This window comes from Coloeus monedula (assembly GCF_965178545.1).
Source record: "Coloeus monedula genome assembly, chromosome: 16".
NCBI classification, from domain to species: domain Eukaryota; kingdom Metazoa; phylum Chordata; class Aves; order Passeriformes; family Corvidae; genus Coloeus; species Coloeus monedula.
In genome coordinates, this window is record NC_138796.1 from 11,651,307 (window position 1) to 11,671,439 (window position 20,133).

The 20,133-nt window shown below is 44.3% G+C and overlaps 2 protein-coding genes across 2 annotated transcripts in view; one reads left to right on the forward strand and one right to left on the reverse strand.

The window, feature by feature from the left end:
- Positions 1-3,206, forward strand: part of USP7 (ubiquitin specific peptidase 7) — a 71,893-nt gene extending 68,687 nt beyond the window's left edge. The window contains exon 31 of the mRNA XM_082292330.1: positions 1,518-3,206. Coding sequence (XP_082148456.1) covers positions 1,518-1,624 — 107 coding nt within the window. The 3' untranslated portion in view covers positions 1,625-3,206. The remainder of the gene's footprint in view (positions 1-1,517) is intronic.
- A 4,513-nt stretch (positions 3,207-7,719) lies between these two features.
- On the reverse strand, positions 7,720-11,779 carry LITAFD (LITAF domain containing; the record flags this gene model as incomplete). Its single annotated transcript, XM_082292514.1, has 4 exons — positions 7,720-7,828; positions 8,281-8,440; positions 9,564-9,629; positions 11,686-11,779. 4 exons carry the CDS (start codon positions 11,777-11,779, stop codon positions 7,720-7,722), a joined length of 429 nt encoding a protein of 142 aa, XP_082148640.1.
- Positions 11,780-20,133: the final 8,354 nt, after the last annotated feature.

The following is a 20,133-nucleotide window of genomic DNA, read 5'->3' on the forward strand; positions in this document are numbered from 1 at the left end:
TGAGTGCACAAGTCACCTGAGAGCCCAGGAGTGTGTCACTGCAGGACCTCTTCATGCACTACTTGGGAAGGGTCTCCAGATGGTCAGCTTGGAGGTGGACATTTCTCCACAGGCAGATAAACTCTCTCTTCTGTGGTCAGAGCAGAGTCCTGATTTTATTCTGAGAGTCATCCCTCTTGGGTCAGGGAGGGAAAGGCAATAGTCTGGAATGAACTGTTGGACTTGGTGAGCAAGGCAGAGCCAGTGGTGCCAAAACAGCTTGAAAAACTAACCAGGTAACCAGGTCAAAAGCACAGAGCATGTCAGAATGTGGAAAAGGGAGAACTTGAACTGTTTGTAGGAACTGTAGGGAATGTGAGAGCAAAATGTTCTAATTTGAGAGTTCATAGAATTCACCCCTTTGATAGAATGTGCTTTGATATAATTAATTTCTACAAGTACCAAATTTTAACACACACTGGAGTGATGGAAACAAAGCTGTGGCATTCCCCAGTTTGATTGGCATAGCTGATGTCAACAGTGTCCCTTTTGCTTTTGCTAAGGTACACTAACTATAGCCATGACTGTGCTGGCACCAACCATGTAGGACCTAATTTCTTCCTTCAAAAACATTCACATTCTCCCACTAAGATTGGCAGTTCTCTTTTAATTTGACATTGGCCATTATGTGAAACAAACAAAAAAAAAATTCAAGAAAATATATCACAAAATGCAGATGCAGGCAACCAACAAGGTCACGTGTTTTATGCTTTAGTGGTTGCAGTTGATGGCTTTGAATGTAGAATGTGCTTTCCTTGCTGGGGGCCTCTTTAGTTTCTGCCTTTATCATTGCACTTCAAAGAACATTTGATGCACTGCATTGAGGACGTCTTAAAAGAGAATTTCTCCGTTTTGCAAGAAGTATGCAGACTGTGGTTTATCATGAAAACTAGCAGTAAAATAAATAATATTGGGTTGAACTAGTGAAAAAGTCTGCATGTTTTCTTTGCAATCTGAATGACTAGGGTTTTTTTTCTTAGAAAATAAAGAGAAGAGTCAGTTTTATGATTTCTTAATTAGCATTATTTGCATTTTACATTAATTTAACAGATATTCCCAGTTAAACCAGATAATAGGAATAGCAGAGATTATGGCAGGTACTGTAGGTTGTCATGTTTCGAGGGCAGATTCCCCCCTTTGAAACCAGCTCAGCACTCTGGTGAAAGCTGGTACTCTGATGTGCCTCTGGCCATAAACCAGCAGTTTTCCTGCTTTAGCACACCCTTCACTGCTGTAAACTCCTGTAGGTGACTGAAGAAGAGAAAAACCAGGTACCTGATGCAGAAAGAGCTGCGGAATGTGCTGTTGGAAGGAAAGCCCTGCCCTGCTGGCGCTGGGGCTGCTCTGCACTCCTCTGCCCTCCCCTGTGATTCTCAGCAAGCTGTGGACAGGGCACACAGGAGTAGGTTGTGTAATGGAAACATTTTTCCAATTTAGTCTTAAAACTTCATTATTTTTTTTTCTCTTTTCTTTTCTAGGCAACATGTCTCATCCAAGGCCATGGCTAGGGCTTGACCATTTCAATAAAGCCCCAAAGAGAAGTCGCTACACTTACCTTGAAAAAGCTATTAAAATCCATAACTGACTTACTTAACCAGATTGTCAAGGCAAGGGACAAAAATAAGTGTGTGTGTGCACCTTTTTAACAACTGTAGAACTTTGGTACACGTGCACTATATCTGAAGTCTTCAGCAAGAGGATTTGCTGCTGATGTTAATTTTATTTTGTTGAGGCTGTTCAGTTTGGCTTCTCTGTATCTATTGACTGCCCTTTTTGAGCAAAATGAAGGTGTTTTTATAAAAGCTTGGATGCCAATGAGAGTTATTTTATGGTAAACGTAATGCAAGGCAATTGTCAGCATAATGAGGGAAGAGTTTAGTAGAACAGTTGACATTGGCAAAATTATTTGTCTGTAGTACGTTTATAGATGGCATAAGCTGACTGGCTGCCCTTCCTGTGTGGTGTTCACCATCACTGCAGCTAGTAAATCTTATGTTTAGACTCACATCAGATTTATTTCCTTCAGTTATACTTTAAATGACATTTTTGTGCATTTGTAAATGCAAAAGAAAAACTCACATCATCAATAAATAGCAATCTCTACTTCATTGTGTACATTGTTGGCACTTATTCGGGATTTTTGTCTCCTCCAGCTTCATAGAATCTTTTTTAATAAACTAGTTTTCATTTAATTTAGTCAATACTTTGCATCCCGTTTTACCAAGTGGATGCCCCGAGTCCTAAAAAGAGATATTTGGGTCTTTTTATTAAATTTCCAACCATTGAGAAATACCATTGCGATTGATTATGCCATCTTCTGGCAAATAGAATGACACTCAAAAGTTGGCAAAAGCAAGTGAAAAGATTATAAATATCATTAATTTAGTTACCATGGGAAGAGATGGGGAAAACACAAGAACTAGCCTTTTAGCACAGAGGGCATGCTCACTAGTGTTTAGTAAGCTGTTGACTTTGTATAAAAAAGGAGGAAAAAAAAACGAAAAAAGAAGAAAAAAAACGAAAAAAGAAATTGTATATTTAATGAATGAACATGTACAATTTAACACTTGGAGGTTAATTTTATTGGGTGAGTCTGCAAGTGAATTTCACTGATGTTGATATTCATTGTGTGTAGTTTTATTTCAGTCCCCAGACTGCTTCCTTTTCTTTGGAGCTAATGCCAGCCGCGTGTCTAGTTTTGAGTGCAGTAAAGATAGAATCAGCAATTCACACTTAATTTTACATTCTTTTCCAGTATTTTATTTTGTTTCTGTAGCCGCAGTGTACAACTCCTCTTCCTGTATATTGCCTTTTTTTGCTGGAAAATGTTGTATGTTGAATAAAATTTTCTATAAAATTTTTTTCGATGAGTGATGACATGGACATTGAAGAAGATTTCTCCTCTCCTTGGAAATAGAGTTTTGAGAAACATTTTCATTCATGAGATTTTGCTAAAGGTGTGGGTTTTTTTCCTTAAGTGTTGACAATTGTATAATCCTCATTGGTTGTTTTGGGGAAACTTTGTGGGGTTTTCTGTTTAATAGTTTTGGGGTTTGGAGTTTTTTTTGGGGTTTTGGTTTTTTTATGTCCTAACTAGTAACATTTGAACTTAACAAATAAAAGGTTTTCCAGGAAGGAGCCATGTACAAAAAAGACAAATGGAAAAATTATTTTACTAGTTTGTTTGTAAAGCTTGTAGTAGAGTCTTTGTGGTAGACTGGACTCTTCCTGCCTGTACAAAATTTTGTGGTCAGATTCTCAAGTCTGTTGCTATAAATGGTGTAAAGTGAAATCTGGAGTCTCTAAAGGTAAGGTCTCTTCATAGAGTAAATAGATTCCCTCCCTAGTGTGTTCCTTGTATTCATAACCAAAACAGAAGGTGCAAGTTCTAGGTATGTTTGATTCTCTTTTTAGTTTGTATCTTGCAGTGCTTTAAACTGTCTCTTATTTCCAGTCAAGGCAGACTAGTTTGCTTTTTTTTTTTTTTTGTCTGAGTGTGTAGGTTAGCAATAGAGGGAAGTGCTTAACTGGCACGCCCTAAGTGGAGAAAGCTTTCCTTTGCTTCAAATTTCCCTCAAGCTGGTGAGAATTGCACCATCCCAGTGGTGTTTTTACTGGTACTTGGATTGTCTCTACAGGCTTTCAGTAAATACCAGGATTTGTTTCCAAACTGTTCTGTGAAATAAGAGGCTCTGGTCAGCAGTAGTAAGCCCTAATTATATATAGTGTTGTTTAGACTGATATAAAATTGAGCTTGTATCTGAATGTCACTAAGTTTTCACATTAATTTATGGAATGTTGGCAGCTTTTAGGGACTATCTTAAGAAACACAATCCTTCCTATTTCAGAAGAAAAAGCCGCTAACAGATTTTGGGTGCCTTTTGGTTTTTAGATAACTGGATTTTATGTGCTTCAGTATTTGTGCTATTCCCACACTAGTTTGGTGAAGTCCATACTTTGGGGCATTCCATATGCAGTTTTCAGTGACTGAAGGATTTTCTGAAAAAAATTTTTTTGGAGCACAAGTAACTTGTTATTCAAATATGGAAATAACACCTATGAAGAGGAGGACAGGAGGGTTTCTCAGGTGCAGTATGTTTGTTTAGTTCATTTAAAAAAATTTACAAGAATACAGTCTTCAAAACTGCCATGAATTTCATTTCTTTATTCAGATTTTGGAGTTATCTGGATAGTAGACAGTGAATGCATTAAATTAAGGTAATGGTAATATAAGTGTTAAGCAATAAGGATGTAATTTCATGGTACACAGCATCAGAGCAACATGTTGTTAACAGCCCATCCGAATTCTCCCTACGAAAATAGCGAGCGTTGTTCCTGTAGATTTATATAGTGCCTTTTATCCTAAAGGAGTCCAAAGCATTCTGTGAAATCTGAGCAGATCACACCAGTGACATAGTTGCTGCCTAGAGAGTGACAGCCAGCCCCAGCCCCCTTCAGCCGCCCAGGCTGGCATAGCGACCCCGACAAGGCAGTGCTGCCGCAGGACGCGCCAGGGCCCGGCCGTGGCCTTCCCGCAGGACGAGCAGAGCGAGTGCCTCCCGCATCCCGGATCTACCTCAGCTGCTGCCCTCCGGAGCTCCGTGCCAGCATTCCCGAGCCAGCATTCCCGAGCCAGCGTCCCCGCCCGGCCTCTGGAGCTCGGACCCGCCCGGCCGTGGGCGCTGCGCTGGCTGCGGGCGGCAGCGCCCACATCGGAGCCACGCTGGGGGGTTGCTGTTTGATATCCTCTGTGAGAAATCATTTTCTGTAGGAACTGTACATATTGTAAATAAAATAGCCTAGGGTAAACACTGCATTGGTGTCTTGGCCCTTCATTTTGGAGAGGATTGGGAGTTACAGCTTGTGGGTCGCTCAGAACTCAGGGAGATTTTGGTTAGATCAGGTAGATGAAGTTTGCAAAATTCAGCCAAATTGTGTGTCAGGAATGGCATTAGTAATATAAGGTGTGCTGGCCAGAAGGTAAATTCTGACTTGTATGTCAGCTTCCACATTTTGAGCCCTTGTTTTTCCTGTAACATTTTGGTATTGAGGCGCAGAGTGTCGCTGTTTGATGTGAGAGCAGTGAGTGTTCATTTATTGTTGGCTGTTAAACCTGCGTGGTCTTTGAGGTCAGAAAAAGGGGGCAATGTTCACATGTGATATGTCCTAATCCAGCTCCAAATCTGTATTCAACTTAATTTCTGTCCCAGGTGATGTTGAAGTTAGCTGTATACCAAGCACAGCAGGGAATTAAATTTGCTATGGCTGGAAGCCTTTATTTTTTTATTAAACACTTGTGTAAACTATTGTATCTGTAAATAGTGGTGTAAAAATGTCGTAACGACTTGTGTTAAATACCTCCTGCACATCTCAAGTCATATATTTATATAATTCCTTTGCTGTGTGCATATTCATGTGGATTTGGGTTTTGCACCTTTCCTGATGAATGTCACTGACTTGGTGCGTTATTTACCACTAATTAACAGCAAATCTTGTGGTTTCACAGCCAGATTTTAAAATGGAGAAAAATCTTAGCATCCTAAAACAATGTGTGAATTGGTAAAACCTGTTGTGCTGCCATCTGTGTGGCTGCCTTCGATCCTTGTGGGTTTCTGTTCCATTAGGTCACAGTGGGTTGGGTGACCAGAGGAGGGCGAGTCCCTGACCTTGGTACGGAGGAGTGAAACCTGGGGCAGCTGCTCTGGGAGTGGCCTGGGTGTTGAGGGGGCTGGCGAGTGCTGGCTCTGGGTTTCATGTAGGGCCAGGGAAATGGTGGTTTAAGTTTTCACTTACACTGGATTATGTTTTTTCACGTTTCACAGTCTGAAGACTGGGGTTTCTATAGTCTGAAGGCTGCAGTTCCGTGTTGAAGCAAAAATCAGTGCATATGGCCAGCCTAGCTTAACTAAACTATGGGATCAGCTCAGTAGGGGCAGTTTGTCCAATCTAAACCGTGGGATCAGCTCAGTAGGGGCAGTTTGTGATGCTGGCTTAGGATGGCAGGGCCGGGGGGCAGTGCCGTTTCTGGAGCTCATTGCTACGGCCGCCTTCAACCCCACAGTGTCCAACAGCCAGGACCTGCCCTCGCTGTGTCGCAGTGCCAGCCGCCGGAGGAGCTGCTGGGGGCTCTGGCCTGGGCTCTGCCCGCTGTCGCTGGCCCTTCCCGCTGTCCCTGACCCTTCCCGCTGTCCCTGACCCTTCCCGCTGTCGCTGGCCCTTCCCGCTGTCCCTGACCCTTCCCGCTGTCCCTGCCCCGGTCCCCCGCGGGCGGAGCGCGCAGTGCGCCCCGTGCCCGGCAGGGGGCGGTGGCGGGCGATGGCCGGGACGGCGGCTGCGGCCACGGTCAGTGAGTGACCGAACAGCCGGACAGGGGACTGGTCACACACCGCTGGGACAGGGGGCTGGTCACACAGCAGGGACAGGGGGCTGGTCACACACCGCTGGGACAGGGGGCTGGTCACACAGCAGGGACAGGGGACTGGTCACACACCGCTGGGACAGGGGGTTGGTCACACACAGCAGGGACAGGGGGCTGGTCACACACCGCTGGGACAGGGTTTGGATAAGGAGCTTTTAGAGTTCCTGAAGTGCCCGGTAGTGCAGACCCTGTACTCAGAGCGGGGTAGGGGAGCAGCCCAGTGCTGCTGCCTCTCGTCCCACCTGCCCTCAGCAAGCAGGGTGCTGATTCAATGTGAAAGCATTTATGATGTTATAACATGGATATACATGGGTTTCTTCTCTTCCTCTGTTTATTTTTGCAGCCAGCAATAAGCTTCAGCAGGTGCTGCTGCTGTCAGTGTTGAGAAGGTTCTGGGCACCTCCTGGGCATTGCAACTGCAGATATTTGATTTCACAAGATAAGTGACTGTAAAGTTCTATGTAGAGGTATGTCCTTGCTTTGGGAGATGATACAGTGCAGTGAGAAGGCCGAGAGGTAAAATCACGGCCTTGTGATGTGGTGACTTTTTTCAAGCTGTGTTTGCTGATATTTCTTCTTTGTGTGTTTGCCTTTTGGATTGTAGCTTGTTAGTGTAAAGGGGTGTCCCAGTGACCTGCATCTCTGCTCTGGGTGCAGTGGGGCATGGAAGCAATGCAGACAGCAGATGTTTTGCCAGTAGTGTGAACAATTATAGATTTATTTTCTTACCTCATACATAACAGAGCAAAGACAGTCTCATAAATTAGTGTTTTGTTAATAAATAATCAGTTACACTGTACCACCCACAGCCCTGCAGGGGTAGGTCCCATAGGAAGAAGAGCAGAGAAAAATGAAATCTCAACCAGTCAGTTCCAGTGCAGAGAAGGTAGGAGCTTCTCTGAAACATCCATGTCCAAACCTTGGTTAGTGTTGGGCTGAGAGGTCCAGAGGAGTCTGTGTCCCAGCTGGGTGGGAGGTTTGAGAGGAGCTGAAGTACTCACCAGCTGGAAACTTCACAGCACAGGGCAGCAAATCAAATAGAGCATGAATTAAGTGACACTGCAAATTAGTCCTTAAGTGCTTTTGTTTTAAAGCCAGTCCAACCATGTGGTGGTAAACTGGAGTTTACAGGTGGGTTCACCAGCAAGGGAGCTGCAGAACCTAAGCATACTCCTGTGAGTTTCCTAGCAGTAGTTTTATGTGCAGAATCTTATGCCATTACGAAATTGAGGCTTTACATCATCTGGTTTCATAGTTTGTTTCTATAGTCTTTTGTATCTGTAAATGTGAAACTGGCAGCAGGGGCAGTAATGGTCTGCATCCTTGAAGGCCCTCACGAAGAGAGGTACGAAGCAGCATCCAAAGCAGCACCTGCAGCCAAAGAGGAGATGGACATGCACAGAATGATTACTGGCTGCATCTGTGATTTTTCCCTGCCTTGTTCTGTCTGTCTTTTCACTGTATGAATCCACTTCTTTCCCAAGTCTGTTAATGTTTGAAGTATCTTCCAAAAAATTAATCTTCGCTTCTTACATCTTATGCATGAGCCGGTTTCTGAGCCTGATTCTAAATGACAGTTGGGAAGTAGACAACGTTGTACTAATTTCTGCTTGTCTTATGAAAAGTGGAACATCCTGGGTTAAATTTAGCAAGTTTGCATCCCCTGTAGCATGATGACTGTATCTAGAAAGGACAGGATGGCTTCTTATCAAGTGGAAAAGGGCAAACTGTCTGTATAAGCACTAACTAGAACTTTGATTTTTTAATTACTCATTTTTAACCTTCTGCTATGCTGAATCTCTAAAGTGGCCATGAAAACTTACCCAACCATGCACAGGCTTGTGCACAGGAGGTAGGACAGCTTGCCCAGTCTGTAGGTGACCTGGGTGGTGATGTGCTGGCGGCAGGAAGGACAGATTGTGGATGTTGGTTTGCTGGAGAAGATCCCTGCCACAATGATTGGAGGCTGGGAGACCAAATAAACTGAATTCAGGAGGAGAGGAGAAGCAGCCCAATTAGAACCACAGGAAATATTTTACAAGTTATAAAGCCTTAACTGGGAGAATGTGGGCTCTTAAGGTGGCACCCATGTTATTGTTGATTTCAGGTATATTCCTTAGAACCACTGTGCTGGTTGTTCTGTGTGTCCCAATACATTGCACCTAAAACCAGCCAGTTTTACTCGGATAAGGACATACACAGGGAGTTGTCTGTGGGATAATCCCCGGAGTCAGGCAGTCCCCACCACCCTCTGGTGGATGTACTCTGACACTGAGAATTTATCTTCTGATATTTAAAATCATATGAAAATGCTTGTTCTCCCTGAAGAGGTTTGAAGGATACAGAGGAACATTCTGAATCAACTTTTCAGTAGTTATGAGAAATTCAGCGACGCAGTTACTCTAAAACCTAAATGCCATCAAACAGCTGCTGGTGCTGTCCCCAGTTAGACTCCAGCTCATGTTTTTGCAGTCTAGACTTGACTGTCATACTCCCTGAGGGGGATGCCCCTTGTGGGTACATGAAGGATATTTTTTCAGAAATGTTTTCGGGAAAAAAATACTATTTTAAGGATCCTAAAACAAGTTTAGGGTACAACTTCACACTGTAGCCTGAGGCAAAACTTGAGGAGTGGGAACGTATCTGTTTCATAAATAGGATAGAGCATGTCTGAGTTCAAGTGCCTGCTGGTTTTAGGGATATTTAAAAATGTGTTTCCTTTCCTCCTGTATGAGGTGTTATTGACTCTTCTTCAAAGCCTTTCCTCAGCATCTCCTTTGAGCTTCTCCACTTCCATAAAGGTGACTAGATCAGGAACACCGCTCTTAAAATGATTTATTCTGAAAGCCCTGGCTTCTGGCTGGGCTTTTTGGTTTGTTTTTTTTTTTTAAAGGGGTACTTGTGTAGATTGGCTAATGCTGGAGAAGCAAGTCTGAGTCCCTTGTCTTAGTTTATCTTCTGACATTTCTGTGCAAATTTTCCAGTTTATGAGATTGCGACTGGGTCAGAAAACTCCCACCCTCTCTGTTGATTTTAAAACGAAACCTATTTCGCTTTTGTTGGCATGTGGCACGAGAGCTGTCAGGAGCACAACCCCTGCACTTACCCGGCTCCTCGATGGTGGTGGTTTCTCGGTAGGAATAAGGCGGGGGAGAAGGAAACTCGTAGCCCCCTGTGCAAAGAAAACCAGGGCAAACTGTACAAGTGCAAACAGCTTCTGGCTCCCAAAAGCTGCGTGGAGTGAGACAAGAGGTGCCTCGCAGAGAGGGTGAAATCCAGCACAGGGAGAAACAGCCACTGTACTGACTCCTGGGTTTTTAAAGCCTGCAGTGACTGGCTGGTCTCACTTTCTGTATAACAAAAGCTGAGAAACCAAATAATTTTTTAGGAAAGGCAGCAACTTCATCCATTCCAGCATAACACTGGCATGGTACTCAATCTTAATTTAAGGACTCCACTGATAACAGATCCACAGTACCTCTAATTTCAGTGATAACTACCCTTATTCTGAGTATTTAGAGCCTTTTTACTAGCTTGAACTTCCTCAGCTTTCAACCAAGTTATTTCATCATACTCTTTGTTCTAGAAAACAAAGTTCAGAGATCTTTTTCCTTTTGTTTTGGGAGAAGGGAAGCTGGTGACTAAGACACCTCAAGGATTTTCAGTTCTCTTACTGATCTTTCAAATTAAGAATGCAATCAGCCTACCTGAAGTGAAATAAATTACTGTATTAAAAAATACATTCATGGATACATTCAAAATAAACCCATGTACAAAACTTAACAGCCAGCTAGCGTGGTACCAAACTACAGGACTGAGTTTGGGAGAGGAGGACAGTCCCTATGAGAAATCTTGGTTGGTCAACCCTGGACAGCATTGGAGAAACCCTCACCCCCAGGCAGAGCAGCCCTGAGCTGGGAGTCCAGCCTGTGCTCGAGCTTTTCAGAAACGATGTGAGTGCAACCAGGGAATGAGCCCACAGGGATATAAACTGGAATTTTCCAAAGTGAGACAAAATACAGTGACAAAGATGAAAAAAACGTTAGCAATATTTTCTTGAATGGCTTGCCAGAAGCAGTAAAGATTTGCAACGGCATTTGGGTTTCGTGGTGATGGGGTGGTGTTCAGTTTTTGGCTTTGAGTGGTTTTCTCTTTGATGTTTTTGTTTGTTTTTAGGGGGTGTTATTTGTAGGGGAAAAAATTGTAAAAAAATTAAAAACAAAATAATTTCCTTATGATCTAGAAAAGGAATGTTCTTAGTACAAGTCAGTTACCACTCGATGTGTTTTTGGGAAGGATCTGCTTCCTGCACAAGGACGAGACCCTGCAGCTCAGTGTTGGATGTGTGCAGCCCCTGTCCCTTGGCTGAGTAGCTCTCAAGTGAGACTCCTTCTCCCCAGTCTCTTGCAAGCTCTGCTGAGCTTAGAAAGAGGCCAGGGAGATCTTTGAAGACAAAAATATTTACAGGGAGAGCTGATCAGAGTGAAATACTCTGAAAATGAGTCAGGTTTAGAGGCCCACGACTGACACATGGAGCCTCATTAGTCACCACCTGATCTCCCACTCGGATTTTTTCTTCAGTCCTGTCCCGTAAATGGCAATTTCCTCAGTAGCAGGAAGGTAAGGAAGGTGGAATCACTGCAGACAAGGAGTGCTGTGAGGTACTTGTGTAGGTGTGAGAGCAGTGCCTGGTTTCAGAAGGAAAAGCCAACCCAGGAGCAGCAGCTCTTGGCACCCACTCGCAGCCCTGGAGCTGAATTGTCAGCGCTTCACCCATGGGCAGGGGTTGTTCATCCCTGTGGGAGTCTGGCTGCAGAACTCGCCTAGGCAGGGCAGCTCTGGCCAGCAGGGATGTCAGGGAAAAGGCCAGTCCTCTGTAAAACTAGATGGCAATTAAAGCAGGACATAACCCATCCACGTACAGAGTTCGCTGGCTGAACACATTTGCACGTTAGGAATATGAAATTATTGTAGCGACACTGCTGCAAAAAAGCGTGTGTTGTTCGAAAAACTATTGACTAAACCAACAAAAATACTTACTGCCGCTTAATGGTGTTTCTGTTAGGAGATCCTACCCCAACCCTGGGTTTTATATCCTGGCGCAGATGCTCTCTAACCCCATCACGTCCTGGAAAGGCCGGGCCCGAATGTGTTCAGTGACATGCAGGAAACCAACCCTCGGTGTGCCCAAGGAGCCCTGTGGCTGCTGTTTCCAAGCCCTCACTTACCGTCCTGGCCGCAGAACTGCGGGGCCGAGGGCTCCTGCCGGTGCGGCTCGTACATCACCATGGGCACTTCCCCGCGCACCTTCTCCCCGAGCATCTCCGCAGCTCACCTGCCGAAGGGAGCGCATCATAAACCCTGCTGCACGCCCCTCTCCGTGCCCTGCATTTGCCAGTGCCTCTGGAGCTCCTGGTTCTCACACTCGGGTGATGCTCAGAGGGAAAATCGCAGTTCTCACATTCTGGCTCTTTGTAGGTCGGAGAGCCGTCAGTTCCTGCCGCACTGCGCTTCACGATGAGGAAGGTGGAGAGCAGAAAATACCATCTTGAGGTGTTTCTTTGCGCTGGAAAGCGAAAAATGTTCCCCCAGAAAACACTATTCAAAGTGTGTAAACCCGTGACTGAAAGTGTTACCTCTGCAGAAAAGATAACCCTTTTTCCCCCATGGATTGTCAAAATAATCAAGGAAGGGAAGAGCACACTTGGAGCACCTGTGAAAAAAACCTTCACATGTGATTAAGTCAGTGCAATCAGTGGCAATTCGGATCTGTCTTTCCTCGGGTTATTGTGCAACCTTATCACCATTGTTACCTCGACCAGCTTTGTCCTGTGAAACCATTGTCTCATCGGTAGGTGACAGGCTTTTGTTGGGAAACATCCTTATTATGTATGACTGCGTTCCCTGAGGCTCTGAGCAAGATCAGGCCACAAAATGTGTGTTTTGCAGGTGTTAGCAGAAGTTGATCCTCGCAATAAAGGCGGGTGGAACGAAGAGGACACGGATGGGGATGTGTTCGTATTTCTGTCAGTGGAAAGGCGTTAATTATTCCTAGCTGCCTCTTGAACCAGTATTAACTGGTTGATTTCCTACTAACATTTACTGTAGGAGTCCTTTGCAGAAGAAAGGCGCAGGGTTTTTGCACAGGTCAGGAAGGGAAGTTTTGGGGGTAAAAGGAGCACAGATGCACAAACTGCCCGAGTGTGTGAGGTCAAAGAAAAGCAACAGAGGAGTTGCTGGGCAAGGCAGGATGGTCTCAACAGGTCTTTTCCCAAGGAGTGTTGAAGGGCAATATGGGTGGGGAGGACAAAAGAGGGGGGATCAGTAGTGCTGAGATAAAGCATCAGTCCCTCAGGGAGGAAAAGAAGGAATTTGGAAATATCATCGGTTAAGAAGTGCTGTAATTTTCACAAATCTGGATGAACAGCAGGTGATATGGAAAATGGTAGGAGAATGAATAATAAAGGGAATAGGTAGGATGGTGTAGAGCAAAAACCAGAAATCCAGCACTGGCCACGTTAAGGCCAAAGATGCCGCAGGAAATTGAAAACACACGGATTAGAGAGGATGGCTGGAGAAAGGAGCATCTCGGTATAATTGTTATAAAGGAGCTAAAACAGGTGATTGAGAATGTCAGAGCTATTAATAGGCCATTGTTGAAGCTTTATGAGGATCCCACTGAGAAGGAGAAAAGGTGAGAGTAGAGAGAATTTGGGTAGGATGAAGCTGTGAGAGCCAAGGGAGAAGAAGGAGAGTGTGTCAGCCGTGACCGTGGGCTCAGGAGTGTGGTGATAGATAATGTTACATTAGCCAGGGTTGGCCAAGAGCTGCTCCCCTGGGACAGGGATTAGTGGGCAAAATTACAGGGAGTCTCCAAGTTTTTGTCTTATTCTTATCTTGGTAGTGAAACACCATACACTAAATACTGGGTGGTGTCCTTTTGGGCGACACTTCTGCAGAATTCATCTCGCTGTGAAACAGGAAAAAGAGGAAAGGGCTTTTGAATTCCATCCAGTGCCTGTAAGCCCAGGCAGGCGCTTGCAAGAGGCACAGGGTAGGAGGGAATAATCATGGTTAGCACGGTGTTAACTTGTCAAGTTAACTGTTGAGAGCAAGCACACACTGACTAATCCTGGTTCCACCCAGAGAGGTATCAGGATAATATCACCAGGTAGATGTGTAGGACACGAGGTGCAAAAGTGAATCAGCAGCAGAGCAGGGAATAGTGTGGGATGCCAGGTTTGTGTTTGATCTATTGGAGCTGCCAAGCACAGAAGCTGTGGGCTGAGGCTGTTGATAAAGCCCTGAATTTGCTCATTTTCAGTGCTGCTGCTGTGTGCTCTCTGTGCGCTGGGAGGGAGGACCTGCTCCAGGGCTGGGTGGGCAGCTGGGCTCAGCTTCTGCAGGAGCCTCTTCAGCCTGTGTGGGAGAAAGCACCAGGGGCTTGGATACCCTCTGGGCCTGAATGCTGCAAGTTCAGAGGTCCAGGAAAGGCATTTTCTAGGGTGGTTTATGCAACTCAGCGGCCCCTTTAATATAACATACTCCAGTATGTTACTCCCAGTTCTTGGTTCCAACCCTGTATAAGGTGCCTGAGAGCCCTTTAGGGCTGTGACTCCCAAACCTGTAGGAGTTGTTGCCATAGATTAGAGCTAGAGAATTCCCTCTTTTTCAGTTCTTGGAGGAGAAGATATGGGAGAGAACAGTGTGGGTAGCCCTGGAGGAAAAAGTCATAAGGAGAAATATCAGGCAGCAGTTCCTGAAGAGCAGGAAAATGCCCTATAAACTTCCCTACAGTAATGCCCAGGAGGGTCACAATTAATAGCTTGGGAGGTGATGTGAGTTTCCTTCTCTGCAGTCACCCTGAGCAAACAGAGCTCTGTGCAAGGGCAGAGCAGCCCCTGGAGCTCTTCTGGAGTGAGCCTGAGTTTATGTGAAGCAGATTGACTCAAACTACTGCAAACTGCCTGATTTGCAGGCGGAACCGCATCGTCCCAGGGGCACCAAAACAATTCCCTGTCTTCTCCCAAGTTTTAGTCTCTTCTACATATGGACATGCACTGGAAAATAAAGCTGACTTTAAGTCCTGTGGAAATCAGTATTTAATAAAAATAAGTAAATCACACCCTGAGGCATGTGCACAAAGAGCCCGTTCAGTGAAAGTGAGGTGCGAATGACAAAGCCTTTCTGTTCCAGGAAGGACAGATTCCAGGGAAGAATGGGCAGGCAGTTTCCTTCATCTTCCTCTGATCTGCTCCAGGGTTTGTGTTTGGGTGTGAAGAGCAGCCTCATGCAGGCAAGCAAAGCTGATGAGGTGTGAAATTCCACTCACAGCTGCACTGCCCAGCTCTCACCGGCACCTCTGCACGTCCCTCCCCACTGTCCCTGTCGGCTGAATAATCCCATAGGTGCCATTAATTCCAAGTGTGCCTGCAGAGGCACAGGCACTGTCATCTGTGCCTGGAAAAGGGTTTCATTTGAAAGTCGAAGCTCACTGCAGTACTAATTCTGCTTTCACATTCATATCTGGCTCTCCAGGATGGCATCTCAGCAAGCAGTGACTTTATGAGAAGTGTTTAATGTCCATTCCAGCTTCATCTGATGTCACTGTGGGATTTGCCATTCAGTGAGGGTGTGTTCAGGACAGAAAAAAGGGAACATGGTATTTTGGAGGAAACTTTAAGATTCAGGTGTTTAAAGAATATAGGGTACTACATTCAAAAGTTTGGTATTTTGGAAGATTAGCATTAAAACATTATAGTGAGGGATCTCTACGCTCCCTAGACATATGGAGGTATAGCAGTTTTCTCCAGTGGCCTGTTGGCTTGGAGGGTGCTGGCCCAAAGGCTTTCAGTTTGCTGCAATGTGTTCTTGTTCTCCTGTCATCACTAGTTTAACGTTTTCTTGGGCATTTAGCCCTTCCAGCTGTGTTTATGAGACAATTTACATTTCTGATATTTTAAGGATTGGCCATAAAATGCCATTGCTGGCATGCAATTACATCTGGGGCTTGAACAATATCAAGAGCCCGTTTCACTTGATTGAAGCAGTTAATTCCAGTTTTTGGCTAGCAATTAAACACTGAATTCCTCAGTGGAAAGATCTTTTGCCTTTAGTCTTGCATTGGTCATTTCAGGTAACATTCACAATGTGCTGAGGGTTTCCAGATGTTCAAGAAGGAATAGTTCCAGCTCTAATACAGACAAACATAATTGGCGAGCAGCATTCAGGTATTTACCTATTCTCATTCTTAAACAGAAGCTAAAAGAGAGGACAGCTGGCAGCAGATGAGAAGCTGGACTTCAAAAAAGTATTCATTATATCTGTAGCAGACAACCTTTTCAAGGAGATGAAGAATGCTCTGCCAATTCCCCATTCTTTACACATTAAATTAATTTTTTAATATCACAGTTATTCTGGCTTTTAAGCCTGGATCCGGCTACCAGCCTCTTCAAATGGAGAGGATGTAGCTGTGGGGGATTGACTGAATATGCACCATATTTCTTGTTGGAAACTCTTCACCTGGTTCTGTTTTCTTGTCTATTGTCTGCCTTGACTCACTCCCCAGTATGTGCACTCACAAGGCTGCTGGATAGGCAGGGACTGCCTGGATTTTCCAGTCCTGTCCCACATCGGATGTTTATGTTGAGTTAATCCTTCATGAAGAGAGCCCCAGCCTATAATTCAGTACCTTCACTGCTCCTGTTGCTCTCACCTTAAATCAATCCAAAACACTGTAAACTTTCACAAACCTCCTAGTCTAGAATTATTAATGGTAGTTCCTTGCTGTGTGCTATTGTGCCAGCATCATGCTTTTGCAGAAAACCTTCTCCCCTTGAGCCAGCCCAGAGAACATTCCTGTCCCTTTGCAGCCTTTCCTTCACAGGGCTAAGCAAGGTTCTGAGCCCTTTTCATTTCTGCACAGTGAATTCATCCTTCTTGTCCCTGAATGGTCAGTGATCTCTGTCCTCAGCCTATGGGATGGTATGAATGTCTTCTTGCATTTAATGGAAAAGCTGTCTGCAGAATAATCCAGCAGCACTTATTTCCTTTTCCACAGCCACCTCATGCTGTTGGTTTGTATTTAAGTTGTCATTAACCAGCAGCAGGTCTTTCTCCTCCAATGTCATTCTGTACTAATGAACTCCCAGCTTGCAGCTGAAATTTCTGGTCGTTTTCTAAGTGCGCTGCTTTGTAGCATTGTAGTGCACACAAATACTGCCACAGCAGGTCTCTACCTTTTCTTATACTGTGTAATAGAATTTCTGCTTTCATAATTTGTTTCTTAAGTCATACATTTTATTAGCCACTCCTATATTTCTGCCAAGGTTATTAATTAAAATACTGAATAGGATCCATCCCTGCTTTTTGTGCTAACCTTTGATGCAAACCAGGTTTATCTCTTAAACCTTGTTCCTTAATTTACTGTTTGATGTATAATGCCTTGTTCCCTTGAGATGACCAACTTTATTCGTATTTAAAGGGCACTTGCTCTGAAGGGTGAGTACAGCTGAGCCCTGGGATTGCATTAGAACTTGTCCCTCCCTAATTGCCATTCCAAAAATAGAGTAAGAACCATTAAAAGGATGTATTGTCCAGTGGTTTGTGCCTTAACCTGCACTGGGGAAAAAAAATGGGCTCAGTTCCTGTTCTGCCACAGTGACGTTCTACAGTTAATTAGTCTTGGTTTTCCTTAACTCTGCTGTGGACAGAAATACTGCTTTGAGGAGACACTGCACCAGTTCTGCTGTGACATGGTCACATTTGGTTAGGCCTTAAAACTCGAGCATACAGAAGATAGGAAATGCTGAGTTTAGATTCAGCCTTTGTCCTCTATGAACACAATTTTGTCTTTCACGTTCCCTTTTAGCTTTCAAAATTGAGGGCAGACTTACACAGTTGTTTCCAGCACCTCATCATTACTTTAAAAATTAATGTTTGCCAACTTTTAATTTAATTCCTTTATAGATGAACATTCTCTCACCAACAGCATTGAATCATGGGTTGCCAGCATTTCATTTATACCCTTCTAAAAATAATGTCCATAACTTGTTCTTCAATTGAAAACTGATAGAACAGCTCAAGTAATGTGTCCTACAGCATCTGGAGCTGGTTTAGCAACTCTTACAAAGTTATGATGAATAAATTCACTTGAAGCAAGCAGGTGTGTGCCCTGTGTTTATGTGTGAGCTAAGCCCTTTCCTATGGTGCATTAGCTTGAATTTCCATCCTTATTACTGCTCTCATTTCCACCTTCTCAGAAAGCTCCTTTTCCTCTTTTCCATCTCTCATCTGTTCTAGGAAAAAGAGAAAATATCCTGAGAAAAATCTTTGCCTCCAGATTTTAGGAACATGAGAGAGGCTTGCAGGTTTTCAGAGCTTGACAATTTAATCACGAAAAGTTAACATTCCCAGCAGAGAGCCACAGCTGCCATACTCCTTGAGCTCACTGTCTGCTTTAGTCCTTGTGTCCTCCCTTTCTCTATCTCCTGAGGAGGAAACACAGTGTTGACCCCAGGCAATTTGAAAGCTCTTACCTTTATGTAGCTCTGGCAAATCTAGGGAGGAAAGAAAGCTTCAAAAGGTGGTCACTTCATCCATGTCTTTGCTCTGGCTGTGTGTGGGGAGGGAGCCCACAGCTGAGCAGTGACATGGCCCCGGTCCTGCCCCAGTGACATCCCGTGGAAGGTGCGAGTCAGCTGTGCACAGCGTATAATTACCCCAGCTTGCCACAGTCCCAGCCCACTGCTCACACCTGCTCTGTCACAAAAGGAATGTTGTGTGACAGGCTTGCACCAGAGCTTGTTTTTGTTGGTTTGTTTTTTTCAGTTTGTATTTTTCCCAATATCCCAGAGATTTTTTCCTTTGTGCTAAGCTGAAAGCTAATGGAGATGATGAGAAGCAGCACAGGAATAACTTGAGGACAATGGAGAGGAAAGTGTATATCCTCACCCACTGTGCTTCTCTAGGAGAAGAGAGTGATGGAAAGCACAGGTGCATCTGGGCCTCTGATATTGTGTTATTGAGATCACTTTAACTTTCTGACCAGTTAAGTGTGCTTAGATCAGCAAAGATCTCTGTGCAGGCTGGTGACCACTGATATTTTAGCTGAGATCTTCTTGGTAACCACGTCTGTGGCTGAACTGGATTTTTGTCAAATAGATGCTTTTTCTCTGTGGTGGGTTGCCAGATGCCCACCCAGATGCTCTTATTCTCCTCCTCAATAGTGAAAATGAGATGGAAGTGTTCATCAGATGAGATGAAGTCAGGGAGATCACTCACCGATTACCATCCCAGGCAAACCAGACTTGACTTGGGGAAAACTGACTGAATTTATTACCAATTTAAATATATTTGAAAGGTGAGAAACAGAGACAAAACTGCCTCCCTCAGATGCCATACATTTGGTACCTCCAGGTCTAATGGTGACCCTCTCAGTAAGAATCATTTTTGCTTTGTCTGAACCTCCTGCAAAACTGTTTTGTACAAAGATCTTCCTCCACAGCAGGAGCCCATCCCCAGTGCTCCCCACAAGGACAGAGCGTGATGCCCTGGGTTTGCCTGGCAGACTCTCATCACCAACACAGAACATGCTGTTGGCTTGGCTCCTGGGCAAAATCTTACTCAAGAAAGGGCTGTAGCAGTGCAGGAAGCCCCTGAGCTTGGAAAGTCAGGATTGCATAGTAATTAGCAAAAACAGTGGTTCTTCTTTCCCAGTACAGCTGGGAAACTGCCCATGGGAAAAGGAAGAGAGGGAACTGTTCTGCTCTCCAAGTTTTCATGCCCCTTTTGTCACCACAGCTCAGAAACTCTGCAAACAGAAGTTTTTTGTTGTTGTTAATGGATGTTGTGGTGGGTTTGGATGCTGTTAATCACCACCCTCTCCAGACTCAAAGGACCACGTACAGAGCACTTACTCAGATTTGTCTCACTGCCCAAGTGGAGGCTCAGCACTTTGTGCTCTACACACACATTACCAGAGTAGCTGCAGAGTCACCTCACAAGAGTCACATCTCCAGGCTAAACTAGAAATATGAAAGGATGGCTGACAGTAACTGTGGCTGATCCCATTTCTGCCTTTCAAATCTTTGTTCTTTCACAGGTTTATTCACTCCTCTGTGTTCTCTTCATGTAAATGAAAATAACAGACTGATCATCATAACTCAATTTTAATAGAAATGTTAAAATTATGCTTTTTTGAAACTCAAATGCTTTGTGAAGAGACCTTATTTTGACAATATTTTCTTAGGAAAGTCACTGCATGTTCATACTGCAAAGTGCTATTCCTTGAAGAGGCGCTTTAAGGTCTAGGGAAAACACTCTATTGAAGAAAAAAAAAAAGGAGAAGTGTCAAAATGGTAATATCTGTAGAAAAAATGGATTTAAGGATAGTCCTTCTATATATTTATATATCAGGAAATCAGCGTGGGAGAGAGGGCCCATTTCTTAGGGGATGGATGCCTTTTCTTTTCCTTGAACAGCAGAGGAAAAGAAGTGATGAAACCGTGAGTGCATCCAAAAGCACTCACGCACAACACATTCAGGATATGATGTAGGGTGGCTCAAGTGCTTTAAATATTTTCAACAGCCTTAATTCACTTAAGGTGCTGCCAAGCTGACACTTGGGAAAGGCTCTGCCGTGGCTGGAGCTCTGAGGGCTCTTTGCAGGTGCACGG